The sequence below is a fragment of the Coturnix japonica genome, chromosome 4 (assembly GCF_001577835.2).
Source record: "Coturnix japonica isolate 7356 chromosome 4, Coturnix japonica 2.1, whole genome shotgun sequence".
NCBI classification, from domain to species: Eukaryota; Metazoa; Chordata; class Aves; order Galliformes; family Phasianidae; genus Coturnix; species Coturnix japonica.
In genome coordinates this window covers 71,705,089-71,719,200 of record NC_029519.1, presented here as the reverse complement: position 1 = coordinate 71,719,200, position 14,112 = coordinate 71,705,089, and the positions used below count along the sequence as shown (strand labels likewise).

At 37.1% G+C, this 14,112-nt stretch overlaps 1 protein-coding gene across 1 annotated transcript in view; it reads right to left on the bottom strand.

Annotated features, from left to right (window-relative positions):
- STK32B (serine/threonine kinase 32B) overlaps positions 1–14,112 on the bottom strand; it is a 129,974-nt gene that overhangs the window by 41,834 nt on the left and 74,028 nt on the right. Inside the window, exon 4 of the mRNA XM_015862540.2 lies at positions 11,084–11,257. Within this exon, the coding sequence (XP_015718026.1) occupies positions 11,084–11,257 (174 nt within the window). The remainder of the gene's footprint in view (positions 1–11,083; positions 11,258–14,112) is intronic.

The following is a 14,112-nucleotide window of genomic DNA, read 5'->3' as shown; positions in this document are numbered from 1 at the left end:
AACAAGTAACTGAGATGCTGAAATCTCAAACTCTTGAACCTTATCTGTTTAGAGCTGGACTAATTCACTGATAGCCAGAGGCAAGTTACAGGAACACATTATTTCATGTCGCATGACATTAGTTGAACTGAGCTATTTATACAGAAATATGCACTTTTTTTAGCTGTTTCTCTCTTGAGTGGAGAGAAAACTTGCATAGTTGTGATTCGCTAATTCTGCTTCAAAGCAAAATAAACTGCTATTTAGCACCAGGTTGTGCATGCATTAATTTACCTTCTGAGAAGCAATGGGTGAAATAATTGACTGAATCAACTCTCCCATTTCCATATGAACTTTCTGAAGACTGTTGGACACAGTGTCAAATGGCATTGCTTACAGCGTGTAGCTCTAGTCCAAAATGTCAAAAATCTAAAGCATCAGCTGGTCTATATCCAATGGGACATATTTTCTCAGTCCTGTCTCCATTGAGGAAACAAAACATCTCAAAAATTTGCATTTCAGACTCCAAGTAAGACATGGAGACAAATTCATGGTTTTGCAGTGATTTACCAGATATAGCTTCAGAATTATCAGATACCAGTAGAAATTTCTACTGATTGCTCTTTTTTCTTTTTCTTTTTTCTTAATATAAATGTGGATATGGACCGATAGGTATCAGAGACCTTTAAAAATGTTTACTCCTTTCCCCACAGAAAGACTCAGATGAACAAACAAACAGCTTGTAAGGAACTGTTATTTTATCGGTGTGTTTCAACTATTGTAAGATATTTTAATTGCCCATTCATGGTACTCACCAAGTCAACAACTAAATTTAAAATTAATACAATAGCATAATACATTATATAATACAATAATATTTAAGAACTGTACCACGGTAGCTGTATAAACTGAGCTTTTGCATTATACAACCCACGCTGTGATACCCGGGATTCCTCTTGTGGATACAGAGGTTCTTTTCTAAGTGATCATTACCCAACCCAAATGACTTGCTTGCAATTTGGTGGTTCCCTGAAGTACTCAAAATAATGACAAAAGTGCCCTTTCTTTACTACAGACACTTTCTAGAGCTAATGCTGGATGTATCTTGCATCTAGAGCTTTTGCACTTTGGGGTGTCTGAGAGGAACCTTGAACAACCCACATTGATGATATGGCATATCATGGTGAACTTCATGAGCAGGAAAAGGAAAATCCTAAGGTTTCAAGTTGCCAGTGAGTGCCTGAGTAGTCATCTCTTTAATGCAGCAGAGAAATATCCCATCAAGCACATTTGCTGCTGCTCTGAGTCACGAGCAGAAACCAATCATATATTTGCAAGTGATGCTGTCTTGTTCTTTCTAATCTAAAATTCATGCTAGCATGAAATGTCAGGTTCCCCAGTCACCCTCACTGTTATCATTTCCTGCTGGGCTGCACCGGTTAAGTATTTAGTTCTTTATTTATCAAATTGACTATCTCAGACCCTGTGATACATGCAACAAGAAGAAACATGGAGAGGAGTCTGAACACATTCCACACTCAGATGAGCTTTGACATCCTTTGGATGCTTCCCATTCTGAATGACTGCAGAGTTAATGTATGTAAAAGTGAGCTGCAATAGCACAGGCTGAAAAGTGCCTGAAAAGAAGATCCTATTCAGTAAAAGATTAAAAAACCTGCGCTGCTGCAGCCCGAACTGGCAGGTTTTCTTGTAACATATATATTAATTCAACAAAGCAAAAGGGCAAATACCAGATTTTGTTCTGCATTTCCTCCTTCCACCCAATCTAACATTTCAAACACAGTCTCATGATACTTTTCTACCTCTAACATAGATAGGTTTATCCTATGTGTTTATATAGTAAATTACTTCTGAGACTAGCTTTGGATGCTTCTAAGGATGAACATTTACAAAGAAACTCCCACAACAATAAATATGCATATTCTTGAAGGCTGTTGTTTAAAGTAGATGGGAGTAGACAAGATGATAAAGACGACCAAATACACCACCTTTTTAAGAAGTCTTTCTGTTCTAAGAGAAGTCAACTACAAATTGCTTGGAATCCCACAGAGAATTATTGCAAGACTTCTTGATTGATCTGGATAAGGAACAAAAAATCTGCAATATTGAGTTCAGAGACAGTAGTAACATCATCATAGTTAAGACCAGTAGGCAAGAACACTGTGATGTGAAGCTGGTCTTAGACAAGACTCTACAGATAAACGTGTTACAGTAATGCTTAGGAGTGAAATTATTATAAGGGTTGCTACTTAATTCAACGGAAAATTGAAATTGTGTGCAATTCAAGATATTTGAATTAGCTACTAGTGTGAAGAGGGTGGTTACATTTCCATTTTTAGTGAGTGTATATCTAGACAATACAATCACTGGAGTGCAAAGATCCAGTTGACTAAATATCTATTTTTGGATTAGCTGAATATCTTTTTAGATTCCATTGGCTGTGTTGAATAGGTATCTACCTGCAGCTAATTTAAATATAGATTCCTACATTTAGATCTTCGTGAACTGTGGAATAAGGTTTTAAAAACATCAGAAACATTTAGCATGCAGCACAGTAGTATGAAAACAACTTAGGGATGTTCTCGAGTCAAATTATTGTAACATGTTATCACAGAAGCACAGGCAGGTATTTAAGCCTCTTGCAGAAGTCACGCTTCTGGCACTCATTGTCTCGTTTGACGTCATTTCGCACCATGAGGAGTGCAATCCTCCATGCATGATGAATCGGGCTATAGTTAAAATAGTATGTATGGGTAAGGATTTTCTTACCCAATACCATCAAATAAAACAACCTCACCAATTTGCGATGAAAGCACCTGAAGCTCTTCATGGCCTCCTCTTAGGATGTGGTAATAGAGGGATGTCTGAGAGTGGAGCCTGCTGGTTCCTCGCTCCCTTCCAGATCAGTGTCCATCACAAGCCCAGCCATCTGGGGAATCTGGGGAACCTGGAACTGCCACACAGAACTGCTCTTAAACTGTTCTGATAGAAGGAAACTGTCAAGACAGAATTCCTTTGGGGGGAACAGTAGGCAGTGGCTGAACACCATCATTCTTCTCAGTAACTAAAGAGTTACACCAGCTTGATGCATGTGTTTAAAAATATGGACAACAAAGGCATAATAACTCAATTTCTTGGTTTTAGATCTCCTACGCTGTATTTTTTGACACTGTTTCTTTCAAAAGCAAATGTTAAATAACAAGGACTAGATGATGGACTGTTGGCTGGAAATGGACATCCTTGCCTACATGCTCATAATTCATAATTTCAGCAGTGGAGGTACTCTGGGACTAAGGGAAATAAGATGGTACTTTAATTAGTGTTCAGTTCTCCATACATGTGTAAGTGCATGTATAAACATTCAGAATCTGTCTGTAGAGAATTTCTGTGGCAGAGAGTTGGTTTGCAGATGAGAGTTGAAGAATCACCACCAAGGGAAAATTCTGAAGAATCTCAACTCCCTGTAGATTTTAAAGGCAGAACTCTAGAAAGCTAATACATTTAATTACCATTAAACCTGAGAAACACTGCTTTCTGGCAATAGGTTTTCACCTCAGTATGTCTTGCTATATTACTAATTGTTTTGTTTACTATATTACTAATTGTTATTGATTATTAACAGTAAGCCAATTACTGTTTACCCTTATGAATTCAAAGTGGACCTCCAAAATACACTGAGTAGACATAATGATCTGATGCTTTAAAAAAGACCAACTTTTAACTTTTTTTTTTAGCAACTTGAGCAAGCAACATGTATTACCTATTTTGCCTGTTAACTATTCCCCCCATCATAGTACCTCTCTTATATTCTCTACTCTCTCTGCTCACTACTTAGTTGGAGTTTTAGGGGCAGTCCCTCTCCTAGTCCCTCACCGACACACTACTCCATGCTCTGCACTCCCAAACTTCTTCAGTTTCCTCTGTCCACCTCCACATTTAATGAAGGAGTTTCTGTCAATGTATCTCACTTTTATCTAATCTCTGGAATCTCATTTTTCTCCTGCAAATCTGCAGAGAAAACTGCTTCTCTTATCCCTTCCCTGGTTATTACCCAACAACTTCCCCAAGTTTTTGAATAGGAACATGTTATCCTTTTTCTTCTTGGTACACTCAGGTCCATCTGTTACCTTTGATTTTATTTTCCCTTGCTACTGTCTCCTGAGGAGCAGCTAGTTGAAATCTCAGTCATTTTTACTGGGAACTCAGGGGCCAGACATCCAGACCTTAAAACAAGGCTGTCTGACCAGACTGCTTTTCTTACATTGTTAAAAAATTTATATCTCCAATCTCCTGCTTTGTTATCTTTCTTGTAAGGCTTTTTTGTTTTGTTTTTTGTTGTGTTTTGTATTGGTGTTTTTTAATCGCTCATGAGGCCTTTTATCACTCCAGTTGCATGGCAGATCATATTGTGCATGGCACATTCAATATCGTTTGATATTGAATGATAACAACTACAAAGATGAGATTTTGAGCAGTGTTGGTTTTTACTAAAAATTAATGGGGTTAGAGACCTGAATAAAATCATAGAAAATTTTGCTTTGAACCACAAAATACTTATAATCTGAGCTAAACCCATAAGTGGAGTATCTGTGGATGGGAGGAGGGGACATAGTTCTATTACAAGAAACTCACCTTCTAAAGCACCTCCAACACACACACACAAAAAGTGTCAAATATGCAGTAAAACTGAAAAAAGCATAGAGCGTGTAATGTGATGAAATTAAGAATAGTCACTGTGAGCCAGGAAAATGAGAAGCTAATGTTTTGTATTATTTTTATCATTAGACTAGAGAGCAACTCTTTATCCTGCAACCGGAACTGTGACAAAGTTTCATGTGCACACCAAGATGAAGAAATCAGTGAGTGAACAAAGAAGACAAAAGAATGTTTGAAAATAACTTCTGGAGAATTGCCCTGAAGAGCACTCATAAAGTATGTTGAGAATAAATGCAAAACAATGAAATCAAGAAGGGAGGTAAAACTAAAAACTTGGCAATCTGTATCTTAATTACAAGCTCTGCCTACCAGTTGTTTCAAAATGTGATACTCTATTAGATGATCAGTGTTATAACTTCTCCTCTTTCTCATTCCTCTGTGTAGCTATTAAGTTAATAAAAATGTGCAGTTCAGCTGGAATATCAAAGGCGTGCTGAAAGCTGCTGAATGAATTTCTAAGGGAAGATGGAAGCTTAAATTGGCAATATCCTTTAAGGAAATGTCTTTTATTGCATCTCAAACAAGCTTCTCAGTTCCTGAGCTGTAAGAGTACTGCAGTCATGAAGAATTAATGCAAATTTTGCCATTTGCACCTTTTGTCATTTTGCCGTATATTGAAACATAGCTTACACCGTAAGGAAATCTCCAAGGGAATGCAAGAACACTCTGTGTACGTATTGTTCATCCAAGCTGAAGAAATTATGCAGTCATTAAAGTAAGGATAGCAGAAAGAAGCAATCATCCACCTGTTTCTGTTGGTTTGTACTTTGCTCAGCCTGAAGATTAGTCTCCTTTTTCCATATTCCCACTCTCCAACTATATACTTAATTAAAGATTCTAGCTATAGATTAAAAAACAAAAACAAAACAAAACAAAGCAACAACAAAAAAAAACACCTCAGGCATACTGCATAAAAATCTTCTGTTTTTATGGTCAGAATGTGCCTGTGTACAGCAGAGATGTCATGAAACTTCCAAGACAATATCAATTTGCTATCAACACAGTGACCCTTGCTAGTACACAGGAGTGACAAGTACTGTACTAAAATCACTTCAGAAAGCAGCAATTTCTTAAATCAGAAAACTAGCATAAACCAAGTAATATTTGTGTTTGGAGACTTGACATATTCTTGAATATAGAGCTCTGTTTCTCTTCTACCAGCATCTCCTACTTCAGCATTTGGATCTGTGAAATCAATTCATGCTCAAATTGTAATACTGAGGAGAGAAGGGAAGAAGGAAGGAAGGAAACCATTTAACTTCATTATCCATGAATGGAGTGATAAACTGTGGATATGAAGAATATGTACAGTATTTTAATACATACCATATGTCGTACTGAATACTTAGTATAAAACTTTTCTTAATTGGTTTAATATGAAACAACTGTTAAAGAAACCCAGAAGGAGAGAAAGAAAACAATAACACAGGCAGGTGATGGCAGCTGATTTAAAACTGTGTGATCTTCAGAAAATAGAAACAATACATAGGAAAGTCATAATCCCAGAACCAACATGCAGGTAGGATTTGTGAAAGCCCTCTAGCAGACAGACATACATGAAAAAGCCAACACAATAATATGTTTGCTGGCACAATGACTGACAAATGGGAAATGCAAAGCATATAATTGGCTAACTGTTGGTTGATGTCTACATGGACTTAATGGGTTTCCTTTTAGAAGACTCCACAGAAAATTTGTGCTGGGCACAGGGCAGCAGTGGACATGCTGACATCTCCAGAATATGTGGCTATCACACTTACCTACAGCAGCAAGCTTCATGGAAGAGAAATTCCCTGGCAGCTTTTTATTATCCATTTGTATCTGTACCTCTGGACATGATAGAGAATTGGAATTTGCCTGGCCATTCATTTCTGTACCTTAGAGGTGAAACTACTACAGAATGAAAAATTCAATGAGACTGATTGAGACTGATGAGTAAAAGTTTTCAGTGCTGTCCATAACTACCTGATCATCACCAGTTAGTTCTCATGTTTCTGCTTCATTCCAGTGGTTTCTGGTTCACAGGTTGCTTCAGAACTGTAAGAAACGATCTTTTACTCTTTTGAGTCACTCCAAAAACCATTTAGAGCTTCTCTTTCACTCAGTGCTGTCCTGTGAACATAACAGTTTTCCTTTATACTTAACTATGAACAACATACTGATTACCTCAGTAAGTCTGAAGTTATAACTGATTGGAGCAAATCAGACTTAAAGGAGTCCACAATACTCTAGTGATGGCATTGGACTTTAGAGAGAGAGGCTTTCATCATTCATTTGGATGTATTACCTTATTTCACCAGACTGCTGGACACCTTGAAGGACACACTGATGATGAACATGAAATTCCTACACTACAAAACAGCCTAGTAGTGCTGCACAGGCAGTACACCTGGCCTATCCTTTAGCCATCCAAACTCCCTTACTTTGCAGCAGAGCACTTGGTAGAGTGACTCATAATCCTCCATTTGTCACCATTTTCCATTATTTTCTGCCTGAAATACCTGAATCAATTCTGTGCTACAACCAAAGATTTAGTTGTATACTTATGTACACACACACAAATTATTTTACATTTTTAAAAATTACTGAAAAAAGCAAACAAACAAACAACAACAAAAAACATGGTATTCACATCTAACATACAGTCCAGTATGTTAAAATCATGCTGGAAATTTACTACAATTTCCTTTCCAGACATTTGCCACAGCCAGCTTCATTACTGACCAGATGAAACTAAAGGGAACAAGCAGTGATGGAGAGTTGTAAGGGCAATGCTGTTAAGGCCCACTTGGAAAGAGAAAACCTGATGTGATCAGTATGAGTGCATTACTTGAGCAGCAGGCGCTGCGCTGCTCTGAGACAAGGCTCTGGCTGCAAGAGCAACCTGGGAGACACAACTTCTGCTGGTGGAAGAAATAACTGAATGAAAATGTGAAGCCTACTTTGGTGGTTTTATTGAAATATATGAACAGAAATGTTTGTGAAAGAAGAAGGCTGAGTTACTCAAGTCTGAAACAAGTTCATTCAGCCTTTGATGGGAAAATTTCTGTCCAATATATTTTTCATTGATACTATACAGGCATCATGGGAAAGAATGCATTCAGATTTACAGTCCTGAAACTTGATGTCAGCTCATGCAGAGTGCCAGATCTGATACAACATTTGAGAGCAAGTGAGACTATGTGAACTGTCAGAAGCCATTCTGTGTGCGCTGGATCCAAAGGCCCATAAGAAACAGCAGATTTAAAATAATTTGTTTTAAATTTTAAAAATGTGGAAAAAACATCATTCTAGCAAAGTTATGAGGAAATATAAGTTTGTGATGTAGTTTTACCAGTGTCTAACAGAGATGTCTCAATATTAATTTAGATGCTGCTAAATGAAATATTTGCCCAGAATAATCCTCAGATCATAACTTACAACTTATCACGTCCTTTCTTTTAAAGTGCTTATAATTCTGGCTGAACATCTGTGTAATTGCAAATATTTACAACAGAGCTTCAAGTGAGTGACACGCAGTGCAGCATTCTCTTTTGTGACATAACAAATAAAACCATGTTTGCAGGTCTTTACTTGGCAAACATGGATTTATACCCCAATATGCAATTGATTAAATAGCAATTTTCATTTTAAAAAAAATGGAATAATAACAGTTTTTACACAATTAATGTTTAAAGCTCTGTCTGTCTGCAGAAACAATATTTGTATTCTTGAAATGGCTGCCAGATTCAAAATATACGTAACTAACTGCCTCAGCAAATGCAGAGGCATTGCATGTTAGTTCTGATGGGAACTGGCATAGCACCAACCTAGACACTCATACATCCATTCACACGAGCCTTATAGCTCTTGCCTCCCTCACTTCCACCTCCTTTTCTAGTAAATTCCTGGGGCTGCAGGCTAATCCTTAAAAATATCTCCTGTCACTTTTCCGGATGAAATAGTAATGGAAACCTGTACACATTTCACACACATCTGTAAATATTGAGAAGTTTAGTTCCTGACTCACACATCATATATTCAGCTCTTTGTAATGACATGATTTGAAAATCCGCCTACCCAGTCTGATGAATCATTCAACCACGCTTTGTAGCACAGACAAAATGTAGTAGTGGGCTCTCTCAATGAGTCTGTGACTCACTAACCTTTATTTTTTAATATTGCTACTAACGTGCTCATTTAAAAGTGAAAGATCCAATACAGTTTTGTAGGTTAACATGTGAATGCTGACTAGAAGGACTCTGTCATATTGACAGTGCTGAACTCTGCTTCCACTAAGCATAAATACCAGCCAGCTTGTTGATTTTATCTATGACTGACATTGGGTCTTTGCAGCAGTAAAGAGACATCAACATGTTTCCATGCTGCAATACTGCTTGCTCATCTCCTTAACGAACTGAAATCAGAGGTGCCAGTGCTGTTGGGAGTGGTCTGTAGCAGCTGAAGGCCTGCCATAAATAAGGCCAGGGGTATGGCATGGATATTCAATACGATGGATATTCCTGAGGAAATAATTCCTTCACTGATACATGGATCATCTGGGATGTTCTGGGATGTGGTGGGAAGGTGAGAGCCAAAATGCTCCTTGTGCCATAGTTAGGTGGTTTGGGCAGCAAGCAGTGAAGTGCAAGAACCACATTCAGGTCTCTTTTTCTCCCAAGTAGCACAATGGGATGAGAGAGCCAAATCCTTCACATTCTAAACAACAATCCTAACAAAATAGCCAGTGAGAACCACCACAGTGTATGAACCAGTTATTTTAATATGTCTCATCTTGTAAAAATTACCAGCATAGTGTGAAAGCAAAAACTCATTTCTGGGACTTGCCAGCAAATGGATCCTACAACCAAATACAGATGGAATACCCACACTTCCTGCCTGCCTGGGTGCAAATCAACAACTAATTTTAAAGCCAGTGATGTTACACTGAACTACAAGAAGCGCAATACTAAAAATTCAGTAAAATTGTTTACCAGCCATGATAAATAAATGCAGAAAAGAACAAAAGAACAGAACCATCTTTCCCAGTCCCACACCTGGGTCATGGCAATGCATGCCCTGTCAGAAAAAACTACAAACAGACGCATTGACTTAAACCAAACCCTTCATTCCCTCAAGACCCTCACCAACTTTCAAAGACATTCAAAGACTTTTCTGTGAAACACTTTTAAGTCACAGGCCTGTAATAAAATACAAGTTTTAATTACAAACTAGATTATTTCATTAGTGTTTTGACAGTCTATATGCATAAAATATCTCATTAAAATGAAGGTGAGAAAAATTCTCATTAATTTTTTTTTCACCAAGAACACTCTCGAAGTCACAGAAACAAAGGTCAACTGAAATTCTGAGCATAACTTTAAAATTATTCAGTGTTAAAGGAGAATGTATGCAGAACACATAGAAATGCACAACAACGCTTGCAACATTTGTAGGCTTTTAATTTCAAGCAATACAATTGTTGCCATGTTTTCTTGGATTTTTATTTTTATTTTTTTTGGTACAGTTTTGTTTATACAGTACACATCTGCCATTGTACCTCAAATCTGAGAAACCTGTACTGACTCTCCCTCTTCAAAAGTCAGATCACACTTTTTATTATCTCTTTATTACAAAATCATGAGGCAGCTCTGGTGGGCAGATAGGATGAAGAATATCAATTAAAGCATTTGAAGAAATTTGTTCGTACTTGTCACTGAAAGATCTATGGCACGGCTCAGTTCAGCTTGCTCTCTGAATTTCACACCCAACTTTGGCAATGCACAAAATTAATTTTTCTATTTAAGCCAGTGTAAGCCAAGGAGAAATATCTTGAATTTAGCATAAAATGATTAAATAGTGGATCAAACCAAACATCTTATAATTTCACAGTTGCTATGCTAAGATAGAAAATAATTTATCTCACTGTTTCATTTAAACAGGTAGAAAACAAACAGGTCTCACTGCATGACACAATTTTGACATAAATACTACGATTGTCAGCTGTTAAATAAAATTAATAGATTGTTGTAATCGAAGTGCAAAAAAGGACACAACACCTATTCCTGTTCCAATTGATTTCTACTATTTCTCTTATTTCTCCACCTTTCCTCCCCCTTGTCACTCTAGTGCACATTCTGTAAAAAAAAAGTTACTAATTCCCAGCCTTTGGTATTCTGACCTTTCTCTCATATTGCTGTGTGAAGTTGTTGCCCTGAACTTACAACTTTTGTGTGTTCAGGAGAACTGAGAATCTGGGGAATCCAAATTAAATTAAAAGCAGCCAGGAGGATGTTAGACGATATATTTAGACGTCGTCTGATACGTGACAAAATTCCTTTGGTTTGCAAATAGAAAACAACTCATCCCTGAAATGAAATTCTCTCACCTGTGAATGATGTGGTATCTCTGCAAATAATCCAGGGAAAGTGCCAGCTCACAGATGTACAGTTTGACGGTTCCTTCATTGAAGTGCACATTCTGCTGCAGGTGGTAGCGCAGGTCCCCTCCAAGCAGCAGGTCCACCACCATGAACATGTCCTCTTCATCTTGGAAGGAATACCTGGAAGAAGGAAATACAGCTGAGATTTCAGGTCAGAGAAGCAGCTGCAGCATGCCCTGGGATGCTCTCAGAAGTAGATCTGTTCAAGGCAAGTTCATGTTTTGCTCAAAAGTCACATGCTGATTTCTCCGCTATAGAAGCCCAGTTCTATGGCAAAAGTTTCTTTGACTGTTGTGTCCAAGCAGAGCTTGAGTTGGTGCAGCACAAGTATTTCAAGTTTTTTAACCAAAAGTAGCACCTTAATGTTGATAAACTGCATTTAAAATAGTCTTCAGTTTTCTACATTTTAAAATAAATAACCATATTCAGTCAGCAAAATAGCTAAGAATGTTGTAGCAATAAAGTAAAAGGCCTTGAAATGCATTTGGTATGAGATGAATCTGATTGTAGCTCAATACCTATGGACGATAACTTTTCATTATCAGGAGCTGCTGTCCCAGTGGTATATCCTATATTCAGTAAATATACACAGTGCCATAGCTAAGTATGTTCTATAGCTTCTAGCATAACTCCAAATTCAACAAGAAATAACATTGCAATTTTGTTGCTTAACAATATATATATTTTTTTCAGCCTGCAACTTACATCTTACAAAATGACAGAGCCTTCAGGAACACTAAATTCTTTTGAATGCTTTCTCAGAACTGCACACTGAATACTATGAGGGCCAGATTCTAGTCTGATTTAAATCCTGTAAACCCAAGAGTGCAGCCTGCCAATGTGGAGTGTACGCAGTGCTCAAGCAAGCAGCATTTTCCATGTGTTTCTACTTACCCTTGATAATCTGCCATCAGACTATTTTCTTCCACTATAAGAAAAATGATAGAAACTCACTGGTTTTCATTTCTGAATGCAACTAAGACACAGTGTATTAGATTTCCCAAATGGGGGATGGTATATATCTTATTTCTAATATGAAGTCACTTCACACTGGTTTGAGAATGCATTTTGTTGTGAAGCTATGTTGGTTTATATCAAACATGAATATGAATGCCTGTGAGGTGATCCAGAATGATAGTTCCTTCTCCATCATTTTTTGTCTCATGAGGTGCGTAATATATGTTAGCTACAGATTTAGTTGTTCTGAGCTGTAAAATATATAATGAAGTGGAAAAAAAAAAAAAAAAAAAAAGAATAGCTTTGCAGAAGAAAATAAAAATAGTCTCTACTAGATTAGAAAAGTTTATATTACATTATTTTAATTGACAGTTACAAACGGTTCCCCTTGCACTCATTGGCCTGCACTTTCTGAAATTAGGCGATGTTTACGACTGTCACAAATGGTTTATTATGAATTTAAATGTTTTCTATTCTTTCTGACCACAGATCTGAGAAGTGAGTGTCTCACGGTGCTCTGTTCTCCGGTTATCTCTGCATGCCTTCCAAATGCTGGGAGGTGAAAGCCATTTTATTTGCATTAAGCTCACTTCTTAGTATGTCAGCATCATAAAGTAGTTGGCATAAGGTATCTGCTCACCTCCAGAGACTCAGAATTTCAGTACACAAGAGCTGAAAAGAGAAGGCTTAAATTATATTCAAATTAGCCTAACTGTTGTGCGTTGCTGAGCCTGGAGCAACTGCAAAAAGAAAGAATAAATATATTATGTTCAACAGTATTTTTTATTTTTTCTTTCTGTTTTGTTTGTTTGTTTGTTTGCTTTGACATTGCTTTATTTTTAAATGAAGTTTTTGTAGCTTTGAGGAAATGGAATGAGAAATATCTTTTTTTTTTTTTTTTCAACTACTACTCAAGTAAAGAGCAGATTTGTCTGGTTTCCTCTTACATTACAAGAAAGGGAAAAATAAGTGAAATAAAAAGGCATTGATTGAAAATTCTACTTAAATTTATAAATAAAATACTGCATCTAGTCCAGAATTAAAGACTTCTCACACTGTCTAGAATCACACAATTACATGCCAGTAATATGAATACGATGCCAGTCTGACCACAAGAATTGAAATGTCCTGAGCAATTTCGTCAGTGATCATGGGGATGAGGATGAAGGCTGGATAAGGATGAACTGCTGTTTTAAATTCAACAACTATTGCCATTTTTGGGGAAATAATTACTGTGTTTGAAAGCAATCCAGAAATTAATGTGAAATCTTCTCCACATCCACATAAATGATAACACTTGATGGAATGGAGTTTTCATTCCGTGTTTTTGTTTCTGCTGAGGCACTCTAGTTTCTTGCAATTGAGAATGGGAGTACTGTCCTGCATTATCTTCCCAAGCAAACTTTTGGTGCAACTGTGAATCCTCAAGGATTTAAAGGTGAGGTAAAAAGTAAGAACTGGAAAGAAATTTTACCCTATCCCATTCCATTATTGCCAGGAAATGCTACGATATATTATTTGCCTACAGCTAGGTTCAGGGGTGTGCATGTTATTTCTACTCATGTTCCACAAAAACCTAATAAAAATAACACTGTGTCAGAATAGACATCCATCTACCTTGGGAGTCACAAGAAACACGGAAATGACACAGAAATATACAGAAAAATACAAAGAAACTTTTTCTCCAGATCTCATACAACATCCACCCATGCTGCAGGACTTCCTGGATCTTAGTTTGAAATGTGGGCATCCAGACTGTGATGATAAGAAATGGCTTTAGCCTTGGCATCTGTCAGATCAGTTAGTGAATGGCTGAGTACCCACTACCAGGTAAACATATTAAGGTAAGCACAATCTCTAAAAAAGAAACAAGGTTTCTAGAGAAGATTCTAGCTATAGAATAACACCTTTAGAAACCAAATAGACTAAATAAGAACAAAACCAAGTCCGGATTCAGAAGCATTCATTAGCTTTCCTGCATCTGTTACAAGTTGGAAATGGCAAACAGGAGTTTTATG